This window comes from Erinaceus europaeus, chromosome 8, assembly GCF_950295315.1.
Source record: "Erinaceus europaeus chromosome 8, mEriEur2.1, whole genome shotgun sequence".
NCBI classification, from domain to species: domain Eukaryota; kingdom Metazoa; phylum Chordata; class Mammalia; order Eulipotyphla; family Erinaceidae; genus Erinaceus; species Erinaceus europaeus.
Window position 1 is genome coordinate 99298589 of NC_080169.1, and position 27910 is coordinate 99326498.

Below are 27910 nucleotides of genomic sequence, written 5' to 3' on the forward strand. Positions count from 1 at the left end.
CTGTGGAGGTGGGGGGAAGTAGCGGTCACACCAACACCTTGGAATTGGGCTGGGTCCGCCTGGAGTCCCAGAGATGTTCCCCAGCAAATTCTTCCCAAGAACCAATGAGTAAAATTCGGGGCCTCCCACCTGAGGTCAGGGAGCCAGGCCCTGGAGTGGAACTAGGGGTGGAAGATGGCCTCCTTTGTCAACTGATTCATTCTCCAGAATTCAACCTGTTCTCTGACTCTGCAGTGTTCGAAAGCACCTTTATCCAGGTACTCAGCGTTGTGCAGCTCTGGGCCAACTGTCTTCCCTTCTCTGAGGCATATTGAGACCAGGCAGTGTGGAGGCATCATCCAGGCAGTGGAGTGGGCCACCAGAATCCCTGTTCTGAAATCCAGATTGGGGGTGGGGGTGGGGTTGGGGATGGGTGTGGGCTGGTCTGAAGCAGCCTGGCTCTTGCAAGAGCCCTGGATGCATTGCCCAGATTCTTCTCTAAAAGGATGGAAAGGATAGGGGGGGGCAGGGTAATGGTTTTGCAAAATAACTCTCATGCCTGAGGTGAAGTCCCAGAGTCAGTCTCCAGCATCACCATTAGCCAAAGCTGAGCAGCGATCTGGTTAAATTATGACACATACATACACACACACATACACACACACATACATACATACATACATACATACATACATACATACATACATACATACATACATACATACATACATACATACATACATATAAAAAGGATAGGGACCTGACCAACGCAAGCAACCATTGGTGGTGTGGGAAGCATGGAGCCCTTGGCAGTGCAACCAGGAAGCCCTGAGCTGGTTATTTTAATCTGCCTGCCTGCTTTCCCTGCTGCTGCCTGCCTCCCTCTAGTGGTCTAGCTGGGATGTGCACTCCTGTATTCCTTGGCAGGCGTGGCCTAATGCTTTAATCACGTACCCTGTGCAGAGTAAAGCAGGGAGTATCCCTGGCCACAAAGTTTGTGAATTTGTATGTTTCAAAAGGAGATGTTAAGAAAGTTCTATGTTGGGGAGATAACATAATGGTTCTGCAAAAGGTTCTCATGCCTGAGTTTCATAGGTCCCAGGTTCAGTGTCCAGCACCACAATAAGCCAGAGCTGATCATAACACAGCATCTGGATATGCAAAAGATGGTCAGACCTGTGACTCCGAGGGCTGAGGTTCAATCCCCAGCATCAACATAAGCCAGAACTGAGCAGTGCCCTAATAAAAATAAAATTCTATGCCTGCTGGTTTGGGTCAGCTGATCCCTACAACAAGGAGGAGGAGGAGGAGGAGGGGGAGGGGAGAGGGAGGGGAGGGGAGGGGGAGGAGGGGGGAGGAGGAGGAGGAGGGGGAGGAGGGGAAGGGGGAGGAGGAGAAGGGAGGAGGAGGAGGAAGAGTAGGAGGAGGAGGAGGTGGTGGTAAGGGAATTCGTAGCATTATCTGGATGTTGGCCCTTGAAATTTCCCCAGATCTTAAGACCTTCTTTGAGGCACTGCTGAGCTGTTGGTAATCAAAAAATCAGGGGAGGGAGTCGGGCCATAGCACAGCGGATTAAGCGCAGGTGGCGCAAAGCACAAGGACTGGTGTAAGGATTCCGGTTCAAGGCCCCAGCTCCCCACCTGCAGGGGAGTCGCTTCACAGGCAGTGAAGCAGGTCTGCAGGTGTCTGTCTTTCTCTCCCCCTCTGTCTTCCCCTCCTCTCTCCATTTCTCTCTGTCCTATCCAACAACGACGACATCGTCAACAACAATAACTGCAACAATAAAACAAGGGCAACAAAAGGGAATAAATAAATAAATATATAAAAGAGCAGGGGAGAGCTCTGTTTCAGGCAGAGGGGCCTTGGCAAAGGCAGCAGGCTGGGGAGTTAGTTCCAAGGAGGGTGGTGTGTGTGTGTGTGTGTGTGTGTGTGTATCAAGAATCCATTTGAGAGGTCAGCTGGTGGCGCATCTGGTTGACCACACATGTTACAATGCACAAGGACCTGGGTTCACGCCCCTGGTCCCCACCTACGGGAGGAAGGCTTCACAAATGGTGAAGCAGTGCTGCAGGTATCTCTCTGTCTCTCTTCTTCTCTATCTTCCCCTTCCCTTCAATCACTGGCTGTCTCTACCCAATAAGTAAAGATAATAAAAAATAATAAAAGAATCCATTTGCAGTGAAGCTGGGAGACAGCTCACCTGGCACAGCATAGTACCATGCATGGGGACCTGGGTTCAAGCCGCCAGCCACCACATGGAAGCACCATGCAAAGGGGAACTTCCAGAGCTCAGCAGTGCACCTGCTTTGCCACACACACGGCCAAGATTTGAGTCCACCTCCCACTACAGTGGAGGAATCTTTGGTGCTGTGGTATTTTTTCCATACTCTCTTTAAATATTCCATTTATTTATTGAATAGAAACAGAGAAAATTGAGAGAAAGGAGAGAAAGAGAGGGAAGGAGAGAGTTAGAGACCTACAATCCTGCTTCATCATTTGCAAAGCGTTCCACCTGCAGATGGGGAACAGGGCTTTAACCCAGATCCTTGATTATTGTAACATGTACACTCAGCTAGGTGAGTCACCACCTGGCCCCTCCTGTCTCTTTTTTTCTGGGAGAGGGGAGTCTATTCAGAGAGGTGAAGCCCTGCTTATGATCAAAACAATACCAACAAACAATTCCATTACACAAGGTGGCTTTAAGAAATTTACAGTTGGGAGTCAGGCAGTAAGTGCAGTGGGTTAAGCTCAGGTGGCGCAAAGCTCAAGGACTGGTGTAAGGATCCCGATTCAAGCTCCTGGCTACCCCCTTGCAGGGGAATTGCTTCACAGGTGGTGAATCAGGTCTGCAGGTGTCTATCTTTCTCTCCCCCTCTCTGTCTTCCCCTCTTCTCTCCATTTCTCTCGGTCCTATCCAACAACAATGACATCAATAACAACAGTAATAACTACAACAATAAAACAACAAGGGCAACAAAAGGGAACAAATAAATATTTTTTAAAATTTTTAAAAATTAAAGAAATTTACAGTTATAAAAAGAACAAAAGAAAAACTTTCTATGGGCCAGTAAAATCACTCAAAATTAAAATCCATTTTCTTGGAGGTTATGGTCAGATTTGTGGGAATGCAATGAACATGATTGTTGGAGCTTTCCAACAGAGGCTATGACATGGTCCCAACATTGTGACAAGGTCTAGAATATTAAGTGAAGGCCTGATGGTGTTGGGAGCATGTGGGGTCACCCTTTAAATGTTCCTTACCCTCATCTCTGTGCTGACTCAGAGGCCACTGCTAGTGCTTCTCTGCCCACTCTGACAGTGTGGTGGGAGTGTGTTAGAGGAGGCCCAGGCCCAAGGCTGGGCATCTGGTCTGCGTGCCTTCAACAGCCCCAGGTGTGCAAGAGGATGGGCCATTACTACATTCAAGACCCGGCACTGACCTCTACTCTCCCTCATCTTGGTGGTGGTTGGGGGGAGTGTATAGGGAAAGTTCCCCAAGCCTCTGTCAGGCGGGGCTGCTGAAGCAGCACTGCAGGTCTCTCCCTCTCATTTTTTTTTAAACCAGAGCACTGCCCAGCTCTGGTTTATGATGGTGTGGAGGACTGAACCTGGGATTTTGGAACCTCGGGTATGAGTCTCTCTCTTTTAATTCCTTTATTGGAGGGTTAATGTTTTACATTCGACAGTAAATACAATAGTTTGTACATGCATAACATTTCTCAGTTTTCCACATAACAATACAATCCCCACTAGGTCCTCTGTCATCCTTTTTGGACCTGTACTCTTCCCCTCCCCCTCCCATCCCAGAGTCTTTTACTTTGGTGCAATACATACCAACTCCAGTTCAGGTTCTACTTGTGTTTTCTCTTCTGATATTGTTTTTCAACTTCAGGAATGAGTCTCTTTGCATAGCCATTATACTATCTTCCCCCTACCCGCTTTAACTCTATTTCATTTTTCCCTCTCAATTATTGTTGAGCCAGATGTTGTTGAGAGCGGGCCGCAGAGATGAGAGAGAGGAGGTCCGGAGCGAAGAGGAAACACAAATCTTTATTTGCGCTGGCACCTCAGAGTTGGGTGCTAGAGAAGCAGGTTGGGCCACGTGGAGGTAGCGAAAATGGCCACCTCACGCAGTAACCCTTTCTGCATCTGAACACCGGAGTGAAGCGCTGGCAAAAGAGAGAGGTGCGGAAGAAGAAAGGCTTTTATAGGAGCAGCTTTCGGGAGAATGGGAAGGGGGAGGAGTAACTGGAAGGGGGAGGAGTAACCATAGCACTCCAGGATAGGATGATAACTCTCGTGAGAATGGGAGAGGGGAGGAGTAACCAAAGCACTCCGGATATTGTGGGGATATAGACAATGCCCTGAGGGCATAACATGGCTGAACAGGCACTCCGAGAATGCCCCAACTCTCATGGGAACTAGCAGTAGCCTGAGGAGACAACATGGCAGTTGTGACTGCATCGCATAATTTCCCAGCATCTCCCCCTTTCCTTTTATCTAATGCCCAGGGCAACAGTGTGTAAAGTCTGTGAACTACTCAGGGTCAGTCTATGGAAAAGCCAGCAATGTGAAGGGAAGAAAGCTGCTGTAAAATTGTCTAAAGTGTCCAAAGGGTATACCAGCAAGTCCGATAAAAGTCTCAGTCCAAAGTAGGTGACTAGGGTGAGAAATGGCAGGGGATGAAATGCTGCATGAGGAAGGTCAGCCTCTGGAATTCTGCTTTTCTGTAGAGAGTGAGCTGGAACCACCAAAACGTGACAGGTCAAAGCAGAAGCAGGAAAGGCAGACAGGCAGTAAAAAAGTTCTGTCCTTGGAGTCTGTGAATCAGGTTCTTCAGATCGCGTCAGGTGACATCTAGGGTTTCGGGGGGTTTGCCACTGTAGTCATGCCATCTAGTGGGTGATGTCAGGGTGTACAGGGGTCCAGATGTTTTTTTTCTGGGATTCCTGTGGAAGAAACACAAACAATCTGCTTCTCGTGGTTAGCAGGGCATCTGATTTGAATGCTTTATAGAAAAAGAGGTTTGGTGCCTTGACCAACTGAGTATTGGGGGATGTATCTTTCCTGTTCATTTATGATTGTTGTTTTCACCGGGCTATGTTGTTTTCGCCGGGCTGGCTTCATGGGCGGGTAACAGACGACCAGGGACTCATGGTTGAGCTGTAGGCAGTATCTCTTTATTCATGCAGGATGCAGCACAATCTAAGCCAAGCTAAGCTAAACTAAAAAGTACCCTAAAACTCACAATGCTGTCTTTATATATACTTGCCAAGTAGGGTGGAAACAGGATGTGACATAGAGAGGGTGGAGAGAAAAGTGACCGGTGAAAATCAGAGTGTAACAAGGAGGGGGTGGAGCAGGCGAGAATCCTATCACTGAACCACCAATGCCCTGGAAGAGGGAGGTGCTTGTTAACAGTGGTTATGTAAATAGAATGCAGTGGTTATGTAAATAGAATAGTGTTAAGCAGGGGGGATTTAAACCAAATGAAACAGAAGGGGTCTCATGCATACCAACATATGTTTATATTTTATATTATTTGTCATGGTAGTCAGCTGTTATCTGGAAGGTCCTGGGTGATTCATGGGGAAAAAGAACTTATCTTTTAACAAAGACTCTAAGGTGTAGGGAAGCGGGAACTATCTTATCCCCCCCTTTTTTTTTTTGTTATCTTGCCTTTTGTTGCCCTAGTTGTTTTATTGTATGTAATTATATTGTTGTTATTACTGATATTGTGGTCGTTGGATAGAACAGAGAGAAATGGAGAGAGGAGGGAAAGACAGGGGGAGAGAAAGACACCTGTAGACCTACTTCACCGCCCGTGAAGTGATTCCCCTGCAGGTGAGGAGCCGGGGGCTCAAACTGGGATCCTCAAGCCAGTTCTTGTACTTAGCGCCACCTGCGCTAAACCTGCTGTACCACCGCCCGATTCCCAGGAACTATCTTTTAACATAAACTCTATGGCCATGCCAATAGCAGCCTTGAGGGCACATGTGGCTCCCCACATGTCCCCCTGTCTTATGTCATGTTTTGATTTTTGGCGGACTTTGTTTTGTGGCAGGGTGGACTGTGCCTGTCTTAGGTTGGGGATCAGCCTTCCATCTTACCCGTCATTGGAACATCTGGTCATTTTTGCCCAGTAGTACCAGGTGCCCTGTCTTAGGTTGACTGGATAGCGCTAGTTTCCTCTTACCCGTCATTGGCTAGCCAGCCCTCTATATGGTGGACGTTCTGATGGAAGGGGGCAAATCCTCCACAGCAACTCAATATTCTGCCATGTCCAGCCTATGATAGTGAGTTTGTATAGGTTGCATCTTTATGGCATCAATCTGTTGCCGCAAAAGGCCATGAGCTTGTTAAGAATTATAGGACCATGGTCTGGGAGGTGTCGCAGTGGATAAGGCGTTAGACTCTCAAGCGTGAGATCCCAAGTTCAATCCCTGGCTGCACATGTACCAGAAAGATATCTGGTTCTTTCTTTCTCCTCCTCTTTCTCATTAATAAATTAATTAGAATGTTTTAAAAAATTATAGGGCCTATTGTGAGCAGAAGAAGTAAAACAAACTAGGGTCCTACAACTAAGGGTAGACAGGTAAGGAAGGGGGAATGTATCTATTGTATGAAGAGGTGGGATCATATCTCAAGTCTAAGGGAAGCAGTCAGTGTATGTGATGTCTAGGGGAACAGCCATTTGTCTTTGGGGGTAGTAAAGAATGTCTGTGGCATGGATGATATTATAAAGGGAAACATCTTTAAATTGTTGGCTGACAAAGGCAGGCCTATGGTGGCAAGACAAGATACACCAGTTAAGTGTACAAGAATATGTGAATGTTGTTAATTCACATAGGTTGGATATGGAGGAACTTCTTACAGTTTAATACCTTACCATATGAACAGATGATTTCTCATATGAAGGCTTGATAGCTGTAATCACTTACTTGTGAAAAAAAAATAAAACTTGTAACAAGTTAGAGGTTTACTATAATTGACTTTGGACTATAAGCAGACTCAGGTTACTTAGAGAGTTAACGCATGTTAGTGACAATGGTTTTAACATTTAGAGTACTCTGAGCAGATGGGTCATACAAAAATTTTTGGTCATTCAACACACTCACTCACAAAACACAACTGGCCAGTCATAACATAAGACATTCAGGGAAGGGGTAGGAGAGAGGGCTCTTTGAGCCAACTTTTGTAGGTTCTGCCATGTCATATTATGGATCCTGGGATGTATCCTGCATCTAGTCCTCTTGTATTTCTTGTTCTTCAGGGATAACAGTGCCATCATGAGGGTATTGTCGGACATGGCGGGCAGGAACCCAGACAGGTTTAGAGTAATTATGAGGGAAAATGCATGCAAAACCTCTTCCCATGGTAAATAGAGGGTCAGGCCCTTTCCAAATTTTATCGAGTGGGTCTCTCCATTTGACCTTAATAGATGGGAGAGTAGATGGTGTTTGGCAGTGAAGAATAATAGGAGGTAAGTCCGAGTTATTGTAAATATTAAAGAGATTTAATGTAGTTAAGGCTTTTGCTAGCTGGATGTTGGGGGGGTACAATTCCTCCTGTATCTTTATTTAATTGAGCCTTAAGGGTTTGATGGGCCCTCTCAACAATGCCTTGTCCCTGTGGATTATAGGGAATGCCAGTGGTATGAGTAATGTTCCAGAGGGAACAAAAATCTTTAAATTGTTTGCTGGTAAACGCTTGTCCATGGTCAGTTTTCACTTGAAGAGGTAAGCCCATCACAGCAAAACAGGAGAGCATATGGCTTATAAGCTTTTTAGAGCTTTCTCCTGTCTGAGCTGTTGCCCACATAAATTTAGAAAAGGTATCAATTGAGACAAACACATATTTTGTTTGCCAAAGTTTGGTATGTGGGTGACATCAATTTGCCAAATAGCATTAGCTTTTAAGCCTCAGGGGTTAACACCAAGAGTCTAAATAGCAGGTGTTTTTATGAGACTTGCACAGGAAGAGCATGTAGCTAGGATATGTTTTAATTGTGGTAACGGAACATCAGGAAATCGAGCTCAAAGGCCTTTAAGATTAACATGGGTTAGGGAATGAAAGTCAGCAGGATCAGAGACAGAGACTAGGAGGGCTCCTGTGGGGGCAAGGCAGTCAGCTGCAGCATTCCCTTCGGACAGGGAACCAGGAAGAGGGCTGTGGGAAAGAAGGTGCTGAATATATAGTGGTTGGGTTTGAGAAGAGAGCATAGAGGTGATTTGAATCAAGAGAGGGGAAAGTGGGTTGTCATCAATTTTCACATAGGAACGAACAAGCCATGGAAGTAAGTTAACAGTATACACTCTGTCATAAAAAAGGTTGAAGGATTCTGGTACAGCTTTTTTTTAAAAATAATTTATTTCTTTATTGGGGAATTAATGCTTTACATTCAACAGTAAATACAATAGTTTGAACATGCATAACATTCCCCAGATTCCCATTTAACAATACAACCCCCACTATTTCATTCATCATTTTTCATGGACCTGTATTCTCCCCACCCACCCACCCACCCCAGAGTCTTTTACTTTGGTGTAATACTCCAATTCCATTTCAGGTTCGACTTGTGTTTTCTTTTCTGGTCTTGTTTTTCAACTTCGGCCTGAGAGTGAGATCATCCCATATTCAGCCTTCTGTTTCTGACTTATTTCACTCAACATGGTTTTTTCAAGGTCCATCCAAGATCGGCTGAAAACGGTGAAGTCACCATTTTTTACAGCTGAGTAGTATTCTTTTGTTGGACACCTGGGTTGATTCCAGGTTTTGGCTATTACAAATTGTGCCGCCAAGAACATATGTGTACACAGATCTTTTTGGATGGATGTGTTGGGTTCCTTAGGATATATCCCCAGGAGGGGAATTGCAGGGTCATAGGGTAGGTCCATTTCTAGCCTTCTGAGAGTTCTCCAGACTGTTCTCCACAGAGGTTGGACCAATTGACATTCCCACCAGCAGTGCAGGAGGGTTCCTTTGACCCCACACCCTCTCCAGCATTTGCTGCTGTTACCTTTTCTGATGTATGACATTCTCACAGGAGTGAAGTGATATCTCATTGTTGTCTTGATTTGCATTTCTCTGACAATCAGAGACTTGGAGCATTTTTTCATGTGTTTCTCGGCCTTTTGGATCTCTTCTGTGGTGAATATTCTGTCCAAGTCCTCCCCCCATTTTTGGATGGTGTTATTTGTTGTCTTGTTGTTGAGTCTGGCAAGCTCTTTATATATATTGGTTATTAAACTCTTATCTGATATATGGCATGTAAAAATCTTCTCCCATTCTGTGAGGGGTCTCTTGATTTGGGTAGTGGTTTCTTTTGCTGTGAAGAAGCTTTTTAATTTGATGTAGTCCCATAGGTTTATACTTGCCTTAGTCTTCCTTGTAATTGGATTAGTTTCATTGAAAATGTCTTTAAAATTTATGCGGCAAAAAGTTCTGCCAATATTTTCCTCTAAGTATCTGATAGTTTGTGGTCTAACATCCAAGTCCTTGATCCACTTGGAATTTACTTTTGTATTTGGTGAAATACAGTGATTCAGTTTCATTCTTCTGCATGTTTCAACCCATTGTTTCCAACAACATTTGTTGAAGAGACTCTGCTTTCCCCATGTAATAGTCTGGGCCCCTTTGTCAAAGATTAGATGTCCATATGTGTGGGGCCTCTGGTACAGCTTTTAATGCAAGAAAAACAGCATAAAGTTCTTTGTATTGAGGGGAATTCTCAGGAAGCTCAGTAAAGAGAGGTTTAGGAGATTGTTTGTCTGGGTAATATATAAGGGCAGCAGCTCCCTTTTTCCCACCATCAGTGAAGACTGTAGGAGCAGAAGGAATGGGATCTCGAGAGAAAAGTTTAGGTGCTAGTAGAGGCAAAAGAGGTAAAGAAGCTATCAATTTATTATAAGGAAAATGGTTATCTATTTGTCCTGGAAACCCCATGAAGCTTATGGCAAAGCGGGAATGATGGCATGTGAGCTACTCTGTATCTGTGAGAGAAAAGGGCACAATAATTAAATCCGGTTCTTTCCCTAAGACCTGCACAGACCTAGTTCTTCCTTGGCGAGCCATGAATGCTAACGCGTCTATCTCAGTGAGGAGTCTTGGAGCTCCTCCTACTGGCGTGTGAAGCCACTCAAGAACCCCATGGTCTTGCCACAATGCCCCTACTACTGTGGGGGTGGAGTTGAAGATTAGAAGGTTTACCAGAGAGGAGGGAGAGAATCGAACAAGGTGCATGTCCTAGAGGGCCTTGTTAACCCTTTCCAGTGCCGAGGAGGCCTCAGGAGTTAACTTACGTTTTGAGGAGGGCTGTTTGTTTCCTTTTAACAGGTCAAACAGTGGTTGGAGGCAGCTTGTAGGCAGATAGAGATACTGCCTAAGCCAATTTAAATTTCCTAGAAAACTTTGTAAAGAAGCAAGAGTAAGGTTAGAAGGAAAGGTGACATTAGGTTTTAAGGGATGAATTTGCATTAAAGAAATCTCTGAACCTAAGAAAGATATTGGAGGGATTAGCTGTATCTTCTCAGGGGTTACATTAAGGCCACTTTTCTTTAATGCAGGAATGAGAAAATCACGTAAGGCATAGATATCTGTATCTGATTTTCCCCATATTAAAATATTATCTGTATAATGAAAAACATTAAGGCCTTTATTAATATATGGGACAAGGGCAGATTTAACAGCCTCTTGACAAATTGTAGGACTATTGGCCATACCCTGGGGCAGCACCAGCCATTCAAATCTGTCAGCAGGATTGGCGTTATTAATTGAAGGAACAGAGAAGGCAAAACATTTACAATCTTGCGGATGCAAGGGAATAGAGAAAAAACAATCTTGTATATCAATAGCTATGATTGGAATTCCTGTGGGAATTGCAGAAGCAAGAGGCAAACCCCTTTTGGGAGAGCCCCAGACCTGCATGGTTTTATTAACTGCACGGAGATCTTGGAGGAGGTGCCATTTTCCCGAGCGCTTTTTAATCATAAAGACAGTAGTATTCCATGGGCTTCGAGAATGACGAATGTGTCTCAAGGACAATTGCTCTTGGATGAGCTCTTTTAAAATTTCTAGCTTATCCCTAGGTAAAGGCCACTGTTCCACCCAGACAGGCTCATTAGAAAGCCAGCTTAAGCGGGGTGTTTGGCTACGAACAGTGGCATTTAGTATTGGCAGTGTTGATTAGACTTGGTCTCACGGGAACGAGTGTTACACTCTGCAGAGGCATCTGTGTATATCCTAACATCAAGACATTCCAGAATATTCCTGCCCAATAGGTTGGTGCTAATATTAGCTACCAAAGGGCGGAAGTGTCTGGTAGAACCTTCTGGGTCTTCCCACATGAGCGAATCTCGTGTGCGAAATGATTGGGTCACCCCTCCTATTCCATGTAAACTGGGTCCAGGGATGAGTTCCCAATCTTGGGGAACCTCTTCTTGCCTTAAAATCGTCTTTGCTGCCCCCGTGTCAATAAAGAATTTAAAAGGAATATTGCCAATCTTTACTGTCATAGAAGGGTGACCCTATTCTAAAACAGGAGTGGTCCACAAAATCTCAGGCCCCAAATTTGTACCATTCAGGGGCGTGCCATCTTTATGAAATTGGGACCAACAATCTCTCTTCCAGTGAAACCCTTTACGACATCTTGGACAAACAGTACGTGGCCTCTGGCTCACTGACTGAAAGCGGGGTTGCTCTGACTGGAGGTGTGGTCGCTCTAACTGGAGGTAGGGTTTCCCTGACTGGAGGCGTGATCACAGCTTATCAGGACATTGGTTACGCCAATGTCCTTGGCGACCGCACTGAAAGCAGGCCCCGTTTTGATTACGTGGGGTAACTGCATAAACCTGTGTCGTAGCGGATGCCCCATAATTGCCTGATGTAAGTTCCTGTGTCGTTAAAATCCAATTATCTGGGTGTAGGTATTTAAGATTAAGGCATACCTGACAGAATTGTGGTATCATGCCTTCCCAGACAATAGAGCGCAGGAGTAGTGAGCGGACGTCAGGATTATAAACCTTTCTCTCTAAACTTGTCTTCACCCTTGAGATGAAGCTCGCTAATGATTCATCAGTGCCTTGGCGAAGAGAGTTAATGGGAACTGACGAATCTACATCAGGTGGGGTCACCCTTTCCCATGCTTGTGTTGCGCAGATGCGTACCTGTTCAAAATAACCAGTTGGAAACCTGGCTTCTGTCTGCTGAGCTCCAGATTCATAAGCTCCTTCTCCAAACAAAGCATCAGAATCCCATTCTACCTGTTTGTTACTATTTTCCTGTGACTGTCTAGAGCACTCATCATGGAAGCATGCCTTCCACTGTAGGTAGAGGGGGTCTGGGAGTGCAGCACGAGCCAGATCTTTCCAATCTTGGGGCATGTTAAGATGGTGGTAAAAACTCCTTAAAACGGACTTGGTCCATCGAGCGTGCATACCATCCTCCCTGACCACTTGACTGAGTGCTCCGATATTTTCAGAGGAGTATGGCTGCCACGGCTGAGGGTTTTGTTTAGAAGGGGCCATGTTTACCGGGAAGGTGTGGATTTGGTCCGATGGCGTGGGAGAGGGAGCTACAGAAGTGGAAGGGGCCGTGGAAACTGCTGTAGTGGCCGCAGGGGAAACTGCACACATATCTACGGGGACGGAGCTCTTGGGGTGGACTGCACATGGTTTAAAGTCCTTAAATGCTGCCTTTAACTCCCGTACCTCAGCCATTAGGTCTCTTAATGATGACGTATCAGCAGGGGGTGGGGTCAGAGAAGCAGAAGCCTCAGGGGAAGCCAAAACCGGGGCGGTAGAGGAGGGGCTAGAGAACAGGAAGCCTCAGGGGAATCAGGGGGCGGGGCCAGAGAAGCAGAAGGGACTGAACACCTGTCTGCCACAGAAGGAACTGAACACATGTCTGCAGGAGCCGAACACGTGTCTGCAGGGACAGCGGGTGAAGGGGTCATGGAAGCCGCAGAAGGAACTGAGCACGTGTCTGCAGGGACAGAAGTTTGGGTGCTGACTTCAAATCGCTTAGGGCGTTTAGGTTGTAAGCACATATCTCTTAACTCTTGTATCTCAGGAGAAGCTGAACCCTGGGCAGCAGGGGGCGGGGTCGGAGGAGCTTCCGAACATGTGTACGTGTCTGTGGGAATGGAAGTTCTGGGTCTATCTGCTGATCGCTGAGGGCAACTGAGTCTTAAGCACATGTGCTTTAACTATCATATCTCAGCCTCAAGGTCACTTATCCTCATGGCAGACCACGTTGTACATATCTTGTAAGTGGCGACCACAGTTATAAAAATCCAAGGGGTAGCGAAAATTAAACCGTCTGTGAGAGCGCGAATCTGTCCCAGGGCAGAAGGAGATAATAACTGGAACACCTCCTCATAAAACGAAAAAATTCCCATGGTGGAGGGAAACGCGGGGCCACAGAGGCGGGCGGATGCCACTTACCTGTGTCTGGGCGGCCTTTCTGGACCTCAGGCTGGGCGTGAGTGCGGGACACGTTGAGCGCCAGATGTTGTTGAGCCAGATGTTGCTGTGCACGGGCGGCAGAGATGAGAGAGAGGAGGTCCGGAGCAAAGAGGAAACACAAATCTTTATTTGCGCTGGCACCTCAGAGTTGGGTGCTAGAGAAGCAGGTTGGGCCACGTGGAGGTAACGAAAATGGCCGCCTCACGCAGTAACCTTTCCTGCATCTGAACACCAGAGTGAAGCGCTGGCAAGAGAGAGAGGTGTGGAAGAAGAAATGCTTTTATAGGAGCAGCTTTCGCAAGAATGGGAAGGGGGAGGAGTAACCATAGCACTCCAGGATAGGATGATAACTCTCGTGAGAATGGGAGGGGGGAGGAGTAACCAAAGCACTCCGGATATTGCGGGGATATAGACAATGCCCTGAGGGCATAACATGGCTGAACAGGCACTCCGAGAATGCCCCAACTCTTGCGGGAACTAGCAGTAGCCTAAGGAGACAACATGGCAGATGTGACTGTATCGGTATAATTTCCCAGCACTCAATTTCTCTCTGTCTCAGCCAAAAATAAAGAAAAAAAGAGGAAAAAAAGACAAAAAAGGATAACTGTCAACAGACCCAATAAAACAGAGAGGAACAGAGAGAAAGAGATTTGCACCACTGCTTTACCACTGAGCATTCCCACCTACTCACCCCCTGCTGATGGGAACCAGGGACTTGAACCTGGGTCCTTGTGCATTGTTCGTTTTTTTAACCAGAGCACTGTTCAGCTCTGGCTTATGGTGGTACAGGGGATTGAACCTGGGACTTTTGGAGCCTAAGGCATGAGAGTCTGTTTGCATAACCATTATGCTATCTACCTTCCTCCCAAGGTCCTTGTGCATTGTGATTGTGTATGCTCTACCAGGTGTGCCACTACCTAGTTTCAGACAAATCAAATTTCAACGCCGAAAATTTGAAAATTGAACATTTGAAATTTGAAAATTTCAAATTTCAAATTTTCATTCTAGGGCAACCTTCAAACACTACCCAAAACAAAGGGGCCGGGTAGTGGGGCACCCAGTTGAGCATATATATTACAGTGCACAAGGACCTGTTTTCAGACCCCCACCTGCAAAGGGCAGGAAGCTTCACAAGTAGTGAAGCAGTAATGCAGCTTCCTCTCTCTCTCTCTCTTTCTCTCTCTCTCTCTCTCTCCTACTAGAGCACTGCTTAGCTCCAGTTTATGGTGGTATGGGGGGGTTTGAACCTGGGACTTTGGAGCCTCAGGCATAAATCTCTTTGTATAACCATTATGTAGCTATTTATCTCCCCCTCCCCTCTCTCTCTAAAAAAAAAAAAAAATACCCAAGACAAAAAAAAAAAAAGGACAACACAGGATTTACAATGTCAACAGACAAGCTTATTTGGGGAGTGGGGAGGGCAATTCCACAAAGAGGATGGGTGCAGACTATGGCCCCGCTGGGCATACTGCCTACTTGCAGGAAGCTCAGGTGCCCAAATCTGTCACCCAACTTAAGAGTGCCACCATCCACACCTGTCTCCTATCCACCCTTGTCATGGGCCTGAATCTTATGCTTGGGACCAATTTCTAGGTTCCCAAACCTGGGAGCTGGATAGACGTGTGTGAAAGGCCTACCACTGTGATCCTTGGAGTGACCTCCTCAGTGCCCTCCTTACCACTCCCCAACGTGCTCCTGATGGCTAATGTCACCTGGCCCCAGGATCAATGTTGCTCATGGACCAAAGCCAGCGGTGCTCCAGTTATCACCCTGAGCAGGTAAAGCAGGAGGAGGTGGGGAGGGGGTGGGGGTGAGGGAGCAGCTGAGCATCCTGGGGACAGTCAGATTTAAAATCAGATTAAAGGCCTATGAGGGGGTTTGGGTGGTGGCTTACTTGGTTAAGTGCACATGTTACTATGCACAAGGATCTGGGTTCAAGCCCCTGGTTCCCACCTGCAGGGGGAAAGCTTCACAAGCATTGAAGCTGTGCTACATGTATCTCTCTCTCTCTCTCTCTCTCTCCCATTCCTCTCAATTCCTCTCCTATCAAATTAGATAAATTTTAAAAATAAAAAAATTTGAAAGGAAAGAAAGGCCTATGAAGGGTTCATTCATTCCACAAGTATGATATTTGTTTATCAAAAATAGCTTACTTGGGCAGAGGACTGAACCTGGGACTTTGGAGCCTAAGGCACTGACTGAGAGTCTCTGCAGCTTGGAGGGATGCTGTTTGTAAAAAACAAACAAACAAACAAACAAAAACCTCACATTCTCTCTCCCTCTCCCTCCCTCCCTCCCTCCCTCCCTCGTTTAACCAGAGCAATGCTCAGCTCTGGTTTATAGTAGTGTGTGGGGTTGAAACTGATACTTTGGAGCCTCGGGCATGAGAGTCTGTCTCCCTCACCCTCTGAATGATGGTTTCTGTTTTCACCAATCAGTAAGATTTTCTAGCACTTTTAACAATGAATGTACATTTGAAACATCTTTGGGGGAGAGGTCCAGGATGAAAAGAAGAAATAGCTCACTTGGACATAGCACTGCTTTGCCAAACCCAGGGTTGTTCCTGGGCCCCCACCACTTTGAAGGAAGTTTCCATGTTACAGTCTTGGTCCCTGTTTCTCTCTCTCTCCACACTCTCTCTCCCTCTGCCTCTCTAAATAAATAAACAAAATTATGGGCTCCTTGTAACCCAGGAGGTGGTGCAGTGGCTAGAACATGGGACTTACATGTGTGAGGTCCAGAGTTTGATCCCCAGCATTGCATGTGCCAAAGTGATGTTCTGGTTCTCTCTCCTCAGTAACCTCATTATCCTCAATATCTCATTAATTAATAATATTTTTTAAATATTTTATTTATTACTGGGTAGAGACAGAAAGAAATTGAGAGGAAAGGGAGAGATAAACAGGGAAAGAGACAGAAACACACCTGCAGCCCTGCTTCACCATTCATGAAGCTTTCCCCCTGCAGGTAGGGACCAGGAGCTTGAACCCACGCCCTTGTGCACTGTAATGTGTGCACTTAACCAGGTGCACCACCGCCTGACCCCATAATAAATCTTTAAAAAAAAATAAATAAAAGTGGCCAGGCGGTGGTGCACCTGGTGCTTGTGTTACCATGCACAAGGACCTGGGTTCTAGGCCCCAGTTCCCACCTGTAGGGGGTGAAAGCGTCATAAGCAGTGAAGTAGGCTGCAGGTCTCTCTCTCCCTCACTGTCCCCCTCCCCTCGTAATTTCTCTGTCTTATCTAAATAAGTAAATAAATACAGGCAAATCGTGGGCTCCCCCACTCTGAGAATTTCCTGCCCATGCCCAGGATTCTCCCCCTGAAGTATGTGGAGCTACAAATCTGTGACCGGCTCCAGCGCCTCCTGAGAGTCCGCACAGTGACGGAGAAGATCTACTATCTAAAGCTCCATGACAAACACCCCGAAGCCGTGTTTCAGTTCTGGGTCCGCTTGGTAAAAATCCTGCAGAAAGGGCTGTCCATCACCACCAAAGATCCAAGAATCCAGTTCACTCACTGCCTCGTGCCCAAGATGCCCAAAACCTCCACAGAAACAACAGTAAGTAAGGGTTTTCCACCCCCTCCCCTGCCTCTTCTAGCATCTGAAGAGTTGGAGAACCAGAGTTAAGTTACCTTGTTAGAAGTGATGGGTATGGGGGTCGGGCCATAGCGCAGTGGGTTAAGCGCACGTGGCGCAAAGCGCAAGGACCTGCGGAAGGATTCCGATTTGAGCCCCCTCAGGGGAGCAGCTTCACAGGCGGGGGAGCAGCTTCACAGGCGGTGAAGCAGGTCTGCAGGTGTCTGTCTTTCTCTCTCCCTCTCTGTCTTCCCCTCCTCTCTCCATTTCTCTCTGTCCTATCCAACAACAATGACATCAATAACAACGATAATAATAACCACAATAATAGTGAAACAGCCAGGGTAACAAAAGGGAAAAAGTGGCCTCCAGGAGCAGTGGATTCATGGTGCAGGCACTGAGCCCCTGCAGTAACCCTGGGGGCAAAGGAAAAAAAAGTAATGGGTACTAGGATCCAGTGCTGTGAGGGGACAGCAAATTTCACTTTCAAAGGTCAGTAACACAGTAGAATGAGGACTACAGACATGGAAAGAACATTCATTCAACTCTCCTTAAAAAGGGGGTGGGGTGGGGTGGGGAGGTTGGGGCAACAACATGATAGTTTGCTGACTTTCATGCCTGAGGCTCTGAGGGACCAGGTTCAATCCCCAGCACCACCATCAGTCAGAGTTGAGCAGTGCTCTGGCCTTTACTCTTTGTAATATTTTAATTTATTTATTATTAGATAGAGACAGAGGGAAATTGAGAGGGCAAGGGGAGGTATAGACAGATACCTAGCCCTGCTTCATCACACGTGAAGCTTTCCCCCTGCAGGTGGGAACCAGAGGCTTGAACCTGGGTCCTTGCGCACTCCAAAGGCTTATTCGATTAACCAGGTGTGCCACCGCCTGACCCCCTCTAGTCTTGTCTCTCTCCCCCTCTCATTAAACAAACAAATATTTCTTTAAAAATGAAACTTTTTTAAAAAAATGCTCAATTAAAAATTATTTTCTCAGCAGCTGGGCAGTACTGTAGTGGACCTAAGCACATATGGCTCAAAGCACAAGGATCGGTGTAGGATTCCAGTTCGAAACCCACCCCCTCACCCCGAGCTCCCCACCTGCAGGGGGTCGATTCACAAGCAGTGAAGGGGGTCCGTAGGTGTCTATCTTTCTCCTGTCTTCCCATACTCTCAATTTCTCTCTGTCCTATCCAACAACGCCAGTAATAACAACAACAACAATGAACAACGGGGGCAACAAAGGGGAAAAAATAGCCTCCAGGAACGGTGGATTTGTGGTGCAGGCAGCGAGCTCCAGAGAAGACCCTGGAGGCAAAAACTATATATATAGTTTTTTGTTTTTTTTTTTCGGGGAGTCAGGTAGTGGCACATCTGGTTAAGTGCACATGTTACCATGCACCGGGTCCTGGCTTCAAGACCTCGCACCCCACCTGCTGGGAGGAAGCTTCACAAACACTGGAGGTGTCTCTCTGTCTCTCTCCTTATCTGTCTTTCCCTCCTCTCTCAGTTTCTCTCTGTCCTAAAAAAATAAAGGGAAAAAAGACCAACAGGAGTGGTGGTGGGTTTGTGGTGCACTCACAAAGCCTCAATGTGGCAATCAAAAAAATTTTTTTTCATTTTGATTGTTTTTTTCTGCAGAACACTAATACTGATAACAATCAGAAATATACAGAAAAAAATAGCCCATACTTCTTTTTCAGACCTGAGAAATTATATGGAACATTCCAGAATACTCCTTTCAGGAATATATATATATTCCCCTACAGAGCACTGCTCAGTTCTGGTTTATGGTGGTGTGAAAGACTGAACCTAGGACCTGAGTCTCAGGCATCAACAATTTTTTGTATGATCACTATACTCTATCCCTGAGCTCACTGTCACCAACTTGGAAAGTGAGCTTTTCTGAAAAAAGTTCTTAAGCTTCAGACCTTGTGTTATGGGTAGAGTGGCTGGATATGCCCCTAGTCCCACCCCCATTGAGGATGCCACCTATTGAGGGGCCCTGATTTTGGTCTGGTGATGATTTCGGTGGTTGGTGCTTAAAGAACAGGTAGGTTCCCAAGCAGGAAGTCTCCTGTGGGCTTTTACCAGGTCTTGGCTCAAGGAGGCGAGGACTTAGTGGAAACAGACCTAGTGAACTGTTAATTTCTTTCCATCCAGCCGGAAAGCAGCGCCCCAAGCTCCTCCCAGCCCAGCGAAAGTGTCATGCTGTTGGCGGCAGAGCAGACCAGTGGCAGCTTCTCTCATCTCACCAGGTCCCAGTTCTCAGATGACAGGTGGGTCCTCCGCCCAGGCAGCGCCAAGAATCCCCGCCCACAGCATAGAGGTCGGGGGTGGGGCCAGTAATAGCCCCGCCCACCTACTGGGTTTTGTTGTTTTATTTATTTATTATTTAGTGGATAAAAACAAAGGAAGCTGGATCTACCCTATGATCCTGCAACTCCTCTCCTGGGGATATATCCTAAGGAACCCAACATATCCATCCAAAAAGATCTGTGTACACATATGTTCTTGGCAGCACAATTTGTAATAGCCAAAACCTAGAAGCAACCCAGGTGTCCAACAACAGATGAGTGGCTGAGCAAGTTGTGGTATATATACCACCTGCAGAGGGGAAGCTTTACAAGTGGTGAGGCAGTGCTACAGGTCTCCTTCTCTCTTTCCTTCTTCCCTCCTCATCCCCCCCTTGCCACGCTTCCTCTGTTTTTTTTTTTTTTAGTACTATTTTTTTTGTTGGGGAATTAATGTTTTACATTCAACAGTAAGTACAATAGTTTGTACATGCATAACATCCCCCAGATTCCCATATAACAATACAACTCCCACTAGGTCCTCTGAATCCTTCTTGGACCTGTATTCTCCCCACCCACCCATACCCACCCCAGAGTCTTTTACTTTGGTGAGATATGCCAATTCCATTTCAGGTTCTACTTGTGTTTTCTTTTCTGATCTTGTTTTTCAACTTCTGCCTGAGAGTGAGATCATCCCATATTCAGCCTTCTGTTTCTGACTTATTTCACTCAACATGATTTTTTCAAGGACCATCCAAATTCGGCTGAAAACGGTGAAGTCACCATTTTTTACAGCTGAGTAGTATTCCATTGTGTATATAGAACACAACTTGCTCAGCCACTCATCTGTTGTTGGACACCTGGGTTGCTTCTAGGTTTTGGCTATTACAAATTGTGCTGCCAAGAACATATGTGTACACAGATCTTTTTGGATGGATGTGTTGGGTTCCTTAGGATATATCTCCAGGAGGGGAATTGCAGGGTCATAGGGTAGGTCCATTTCTAGCCTTCTGAGAGTTCTCCAGACTGTTCTCCACAGAGGTTGGACCAATTGACATTCCCACCAGCAGTGCAGGAGGGTTCCTTTGACCCCACACCCTCTCCAGCATTTGCTGCTGTTACCTTTTCTGATGTATGACATTCTCACAGGAGTGAAGTGATATCTCATTGTTGTCTTGATTTGCATTTCTCTGACAATAAGAGACTTGGAGCATTTTTTCATGTGTTTCTCGGCCTTTTGGATCTCTTTTTCTTTTTTTTTTTTTTTGGATCTCTTCTGTGGTGAATATTCTGTCCAAGTCCTCCCCCCATTTTTGGATGGGGTTATTTGTTGTCTTGTTGTTGAGTCTGGCAAGTTCTTTATATATGTTGGTTATTAAACTCTTATTTGATGTATGGCATGGAAAGATCTTCTCCCATTCTGTGAGGGGTCTCTTGGTTTGGGCAGTGGTTTCTTTTGCTGTGAAGAAGCTTTTTAATTTGATGTAGTCCCATAGGTTTATACTTGCCTTAGTCTTCCTTGTAATTGGATTTGTTTCATTGAAAATGTCTTTAAAATTTATGCGGAAAAGAGTTCTGCCAATATTTTTCTCTAAGTATCTGATAGTTTCTGGTCTAACATCCAAGTCCTTGATTCACTTAGAATTTACTTTTGTATTTGGTCAAATACAGTGATTCAGTGTCATTCTTCTGCATGTTTCAACCCATTGTTTCCAACACCATTTGTTGAAGAGACTGCTTTCCCCATGTAATAGTCTGAGCCCCTTTGTCAAAGATTAGATGTCCATACGTGTGGGGCCTCATTTCTGGGCTCTCAATTCTATTCCACTGGTCAGTGTGTCTGTTCATGTTCCAGTACCAAGCAGTTTTGATGACAATGGCCCTATAATACAGTTTGAGATCTGGGAGTGTGATGCCTCCGGTTCTGCTCTTTTTTCTCAAGATTGTTTTGGCAATTCTAGGTCTTTTCTGGTTCCAGATAAACATTTGTAGCATTTTTTCTATTCTCCTAAAAAATGTGCTTGGGATCTTGATGGGGATAGCATTAAATTTGTAGATGGCTCTGGGTAATATATTCATTTTGATGATGTTAATTCTTCCAACCCATGAACATGGAATATCTTTCCACTTCTTTGTGTCTTTTTAAATTTCTTTGGGTAGTGACTCATAATTTTCAGTATACAACAAGTCTTTCACTTCTTTGGTTAGGTTTATTCCTAGATATTTTATTGTTTTTGTTGCTATAGAAAAAGGAACTGATTTCTGGATTTCAATTTCTTCTAACTTAGTGTTTGCATAGAGGAATGCCACTGACTTTTGAATGTTAATTTTGTAGCCTGAAACATTACTGTATTGCCTGATGATTTCCAAAAGCTTCTTGCTGGATTCCTTAGGTTTTTCCATGTATACTATCATGTCATCTGCAAATAAGGAGAGTTTGACTTCTTCTCTTCCAATCTGTATCCCTTGAATTCCTTGCTCCTGCCTGATTGCTATGGCAAGAACTTCCAACACTATGTTGAATAGTAATGGTGATAGTGGGCAGCCCTGTCTAGTACCTGATCTGAGGGGAAATGCTTCCAGTTTTTCACCATTGAGTATGATGTTGGCTGTAGGTTTGCTATATATAGACTCCACTATCTTCAGGAATTTTCCATCTATTCCCATTTTTTGTAGTGTTTTGATCATAAAGGGATGTTGTATTTTGTCAAAGGCTTTCTCTGCATCTATTGATATGACCATGTGGTTTTTGGTCTTGCTTTTATTGATGTGGTGAATCACATTGATTGATTTACGTATATTAAACCAACCTTGCATGCCTGAGATAAACCCCACTTGGTCATGATGAACAATCTTTTTGATATACTGCTGTATCCGGTTGGCTAGAATTTTGTTCAATATTTTCACATCTATGTTCATGAGAGATACTGTTCTGTAGTTTTCTTTTTTGGTTGTGTCCCTGTCTGCTTTTGGTATCAGGGTGATGTTGGTTTCATAGAAGCTGGCAGGGAGTATTCCAGTGTCTTCAATCTTCTGTAAGACTTTTAAAAGTAGATGTATTAGTTCTTCTTTGAAGGTTTTGTAGAATTCATTTGTAAAACCATCTGGTCCAGGACTTTTATTTTTGGGAAGATTTTTGATAACTGTTTCAATTTCATTAGCTGTGATGGGCCTGTTCATGTTATCCACTTCCTCTTTACTTAGTTTTGGAAGTTGGTAGGTATCTAGGAAATCATCCATTTCTTCCAGGTTCTCTAGCTTGGTGGCATATAGTTGTTCATAGAAGCCTCGCATGATATGTTGAATTTCTGCAGTGTCTGTTGTGATATCTCCTCTTTCATTTACTATCCGATTTATTTGGGTTTTCTCCCTTTTTTGTTTTGTGAGTCTGGCTAAAGGTTTGTCGATTTTGTTTACTCTTTCAAAGAACCAACATTTACTTTTGTTGATCTTTTGTATGGTTTTCCTATTCTCAATGTTATTTATTTCTGCCCTAACTTTAGTGATTTCTGACCTTCTCGTTGCTTTAGGGTTCCTTTGTTGTTCTTCTTCTAGGTCTTTAAGATGTGCGATCAGGCTGTTTATTTGTGCTTTTTCTTGTTTCCTAATGTGTGCTTGTATAGCTATGAACTTCCCTCTTAGGACTGCTTTAGCTGTGTCCCAAATATTTTGATAGCTTGTGTCTTCATTTTCTTTGAACTCTCGAAACATTTTGATTTCTTCCTTGATTTCCTCTTTGACCCAGAAGTTGTTAAGAAGTGTACTGTTGAGCTTCCACATTTTGGCACTGTTACTAATCTTTTGTTGATTGTTAAGTGTTAGTTTAATTCCACTGTGGTCTGAGAAGATGCTTGGGATGATTTCAATGCTCTTGAATTGGCTGATGCTGTCTTTGTGGCCTAACATATGGTCTGTCCTTGAGAATGACCCATGTGGATTTGAGTAAAATGTGTATTCCAGTTTCTTGGGATGAATGACTCTGAAAATGTCCAATAGTTCTAGTTTATCGATCTCTTCATTTAGCTCCCTTATGTCTTTATTGATTTTCTGCCTGGATGATCTGTCAAGTTGAGAGAGTGGGGTGTTGAAGTCCCTTACTATGATTGTGTTACTGTTAATATATTGCTGTAGCTCTTTCAGTAGAAGTTTGATGTATTTAGATGGCTTCTCATTGGGTGCATAGATGTTAATAATTGTTAAGTCCTCTTGATTGACTGATCCTCTGAGCATTAAGTAGTGTCCATTCCTATCTTTTTTAATCTTATCTATTTTAAAGTCTATCATGTCAGATATGAGAATAGCTGTTCCTGCCCTTTTTTGTGGGCCATTGGCTTGTATGATAGTTTTCCATCCTTTCACTTTAAGTCTGTGTTTGTCTTGTTGAGTTAGGTGGGTTTCCTGTAGACAGCATATTGTTGGGTTGTGTTTTCTGATCCATCTTCCTACTCTGTGTCTTTTAATAGGTGAATTCAGGCCATTGACATTTATTGATATCAAAGATTGAAGATATTTTATCGCCATTCTTGTAGAGTTTTAGAGTGTTTTGATATATGTCCTATTTGTGGTGGTCTGGTTGTTTATAGGAGACCTTTCAGAACTTCTTTCATGGCAGGCTTCGTGATGGTTGCTTCCTTCAACTGTTGCTTGTCTGAGAAGGTTTTGATGCCTCCATCTAGTGTGAATGACAGTCTAGTAGGATATAGTATTCTTGGCTGAAAGCCTTTCTCATTGAGCACTCGATAGATATCTTGCCATTCTCTTCTTGCCTGTAGTGTTTGTATGGAGAAGTCTGCTGCTAATCTTATGGGTTTTCCTTTGTAGGTGACTCTTTGTTTTTCTTTTGCAGCCTTGAGGATCCTTTCTTTATCCTTATTCCTTTCCATTCTAAGTATGGTATGTCTTGGTGTCTTTAGGTCTGGGTTAATTCTGTTTGGGACCCTCTGTGCTTCTTGAATCTTTATGTCTTTGATGTTGTCTAGACTAGAGAAATTTTCAGCTATTATGGCCTGGAAAATGCTTTCTTCCTCTCCTTGTCTTTCTTCCTCTAGTATGCCAATAATGCCTATATTGTTTCTTTTGAAGTCATCCCATAGGACTCTGTTGTTGTTTTCAGCATCTCTTAATCTCTTTTTGAGATCTCTTACTTCTTTTTTAGTTGTCTCTAATTCATCCTCGATCTTGCTAACTCTGTCTTCAGCCTCATAGATTCTATTCTCTCTGCCCTCTACTGTTTTCTGGAGTTCATCTATTTTGTTGCCTTGCTCTGATACTGTTTTAGCTTGTTCAGCTAGTTGCATTCTTAGCTCAGTGATTTCAGCTTTCAGCTCTCTAATAACCATGAGATAATTAGTATTTTCTTCCATATTCTCATTTCTTGTTCCTGCATTTCTGATTACAATTTTTTTCAAATTTCTTTACTCACTCCTGTTATTATTTCCTTAGCTAATGTTTTGATGTTGAACTCGTCATTTTGTGCTTCACCCTCTGGAGGACTTTTAGCTGGACTCTTGTCCTGGTTCAATTCTCCAATATTTTTTCTTGTTGTTTTAACCATTTTATATATTATGTTATGAGTTCCCTTTATCAGTACTTTTCAAATTATTGATCACTATTGTCTGGATTGACTTGTGTCTAAGTAAGTTAATTAAAGGGTTCACAGTGGTGGAAGTTAACAGTTATTTCAATCCCTGAGTTGGAGCTCAGTGGTTTAAAAGCCTCTTTTTTTTTTTTTCTCCTTCACTGTAGGCTATGGGAGCCTGAGGGCTTTTAAACTATCAATAGGCTTCTTAGCTTAATCACTGACTCCAGACCAAGAGATAAAGCAGGGTGTGGCAGAGATAATCCAGTGGTTATGCAAAGAGACTTTCACAGCCCTTCAGCTATGACACCGAGGAGGTATACATCTCTGAGTTTCCTAGTTAGATCTCTGTCCCCTGGTGTCCCTTCCTGTCGCTGCTCCAGATTCTGAGGATAGTAGCAATGGAGACTCAGAGTTGCACTTGGTGAGTCTCTGGGGAGTCCTCTCCTCCCTTAAGCTGTCCCCTTGTTGGTGGAGCAGACTGGAGGTGGTGTCTCAACTGATAAACTGCTGAACTGTTAGCAGTCACTTAATCTCTCCCTAGGCCCCTCTCTCCTCTCTGTCACCAGCCACACATGTTTGTACTCACCAGTGATTTACTGGGTTCCTGTGGTCATTCTAGTCCTGTCTTGTTTTGGACCCGGGTGGTCTCCTTTGGTATTCCTAGTTGATCCAGGAGAGGACAGGAGAGGAGAGGAAAGGAGATGAGAGAAAATGATATGCTGCTCGTAGCTCCGCCTCTGGAAGTCGAATCTCCATTTTGTTTGTTATTGAAACTAGGGCTTGTGGCTGATTGATCTAAATATTCTCTTGGCAAATCCCAGTTTTTTATAGTATAGAAAATGCTCAGTAAGACTGAGGAGATAGCATAATGGTTATGTAGAAAGACCTTCACCTGAAGCACCAGAGGTTCCAGATTCAAACCCCAGGATCACCCGAAGCCAGAGTTTAGCAGGACTCTGTTGAAAAACAAAAACAAAACCCTCAATAACAGGAACCAAAGATGAGTTCTCTTAATTCAGTGAAGGGTATTGTTAATGAAGCAGGTTTCAGCTGTGGCTGTGGAGATGGTGCTGTGGATAAAGTTGAATTCTCAAGTAAGAATTCCTGAGTGCATTCCCTAGCATGACATATGTCAGAATAATGTCTGCTTCTTTTTTCCTTCTAATGTCCCTCTTCCATAAATACATTAATAGCTATTTATTTGTTTGTTTTTGGATAAAGGCAGAGAAATTGAGAGGGAAGGTGAGATAGGGAGATAGAGAGAGAGACCTACAGCACTGCTTCACCACTTGTGAAGATTTCACCCTTCAGGTGGGGACTAGAGACTTAAACTCTTTTATTTTTTTTAAAGAATTATTAGGGACTGGGAGGTGGAATACCTGGTTGAGCCACATATTATAGTGTGCAAGGACCTGAGTTCAATCCCCTAATCCCCACTTGCAAGGGGAAGCTTTACAGCAGTGGAGTAGGAGGGCAGTGCGCTCTCTCTCTCTCTCACTCATCTTCCTTACTCTCTCAACTTCTGTCTCTAATAAATAAAAAAAATTTTTTAAGGAAATAAATTTTAGCCTCACTGTATTTTTTTGAACACACTGAGTTGTGATGTTTTCTAGTTGTCATTGTTTGGAGAGACCTGTTTAAGGTTTCCCTTGAATTTGTACTAAAGCATAACAGGTGAGAGTTGGCATCAGAGCCCAGTGGGTTCAGCTTTCACCTTGGAGTCCTAACACACTAGGTTCCTGACACATGAAAGCAATGCTTAAGATTTGGAAGGGAGGACCTGCAAAGCAGCTCACCTGGATAGTGTGGATAAGCCGGGTTTGAGCCTGGCCCCCACCAGATTGGAGGAAGCTTCAATGCTATTTATCTTTGTCTGTCTGTCTATCTACTTATTGGAAAAGTCTGTCCAGAGTGGTGAAGCCTTGGTGTCTGTCACACTTTAGCACAGCAGGACTTCACTCTACCAAGTCACCTGCTTGACTTTCTCTGCTCCAATCACAGATTAAATACATCATACCAAGTATATGCATTGTCACTGCCTATCATTAAAAAAAAAAATTTTTTTTTTTTACAGAATTTTTTTTCTTTACCAGATCACTGCTCAGCACTGGCTTATGGTGGTGCAGGGGGTTGAACCTAGGACTTTGGAGCCTCAGGCATAAAACTCTCTTTGCATAACCATTATGCTATTTATGCACATCCTAAAATATTTTATTAATTTTTATGAGATTGGGAAGGGGAGATTCTAGAGCCCTGCTCAGCTATGACCTATAGTGGGGATTGAACCTGGGACCTCAGAGCCTCAGGCATGAAAGTCTTTCACAGAACCATTATTCTGTCTTCCCAGTCCCCTCCCCTCCCTTTTTTATTGATTTGTTTATGAGAGAGAAGAGAGAGTCAGACCATCACTTTGTACATGCCAAGCCAGAGATCAAACTCAAGACCTCATGCTTGCAAGCCCTGCACTTTAGCCACTGTGCCACCTCCCAGGCCACACTGTTTCTCATTTCTATGGTCATACCTGTGTTCAAGGCACTCGTGCCAGAAAAGACATAATTAGAGACCTTTTTTGAAATTGCATTAACAGTGTGTTCTCTCTCTTTTTCCTTCGATTGTTTTCTGTGCTCGATTCCTGGGGGTTCCACCAGAAATATCAACACTGTCATCGAAATAGAAAGTTGCAGAAGCTTTGATACGATACCCTCAAAAGTGGCATCTCCGATGAGTTTGAAGGTACCCATGAGAGCTGCCTTGAGCCACAGCCTCTGGGAGCAAGAGCATCCTGAAGAGCCCTGCCTGCAGACCCCCGTCGCCAGCTCCCTGGGACAGAACTTTTTGGGACCCTGACAGAGTGACCGTCCTTGACTTCTTCATCCAGGGCACCTGCTGCAATCTCCCCGCCCGGAGCTGTTTTCCCACCTGTGGGCCTCAAGACCATGGGAGTCAGCCGGCAGATGGTTTTTATAGCAAGGTGCTTATGTACTTCCACCAATAAACCTCCAAGTGAGTTCCTA

At 44.5% G+C, this 27910-nt stretch overlaps 1 protein-coding gene across 1 annotated transcript; it reads left to right on the plus strand.

The window, feature by feature from the left end:
* Window positions 1–27910, plus strand: GARIN1A (golgi associated RAB2 interactor 1A). The gene is made up of 5 exons (XM_007526298.2): window positions 1–257; window positions 15036–15220; window positions 16756–17005; window positions 19185–19300; window positions 27545–27910. The coding sequence occupies exons 1-5, from the start codon at window positions 105–107 to the stop codon at window positions 27741–27743; spliced, it is 903 nt and encodes a 300-aa protein (XP_007526360.1). The 5' UTR covers window positions 1–104; the 3' UTR covers window positions 27744–27910.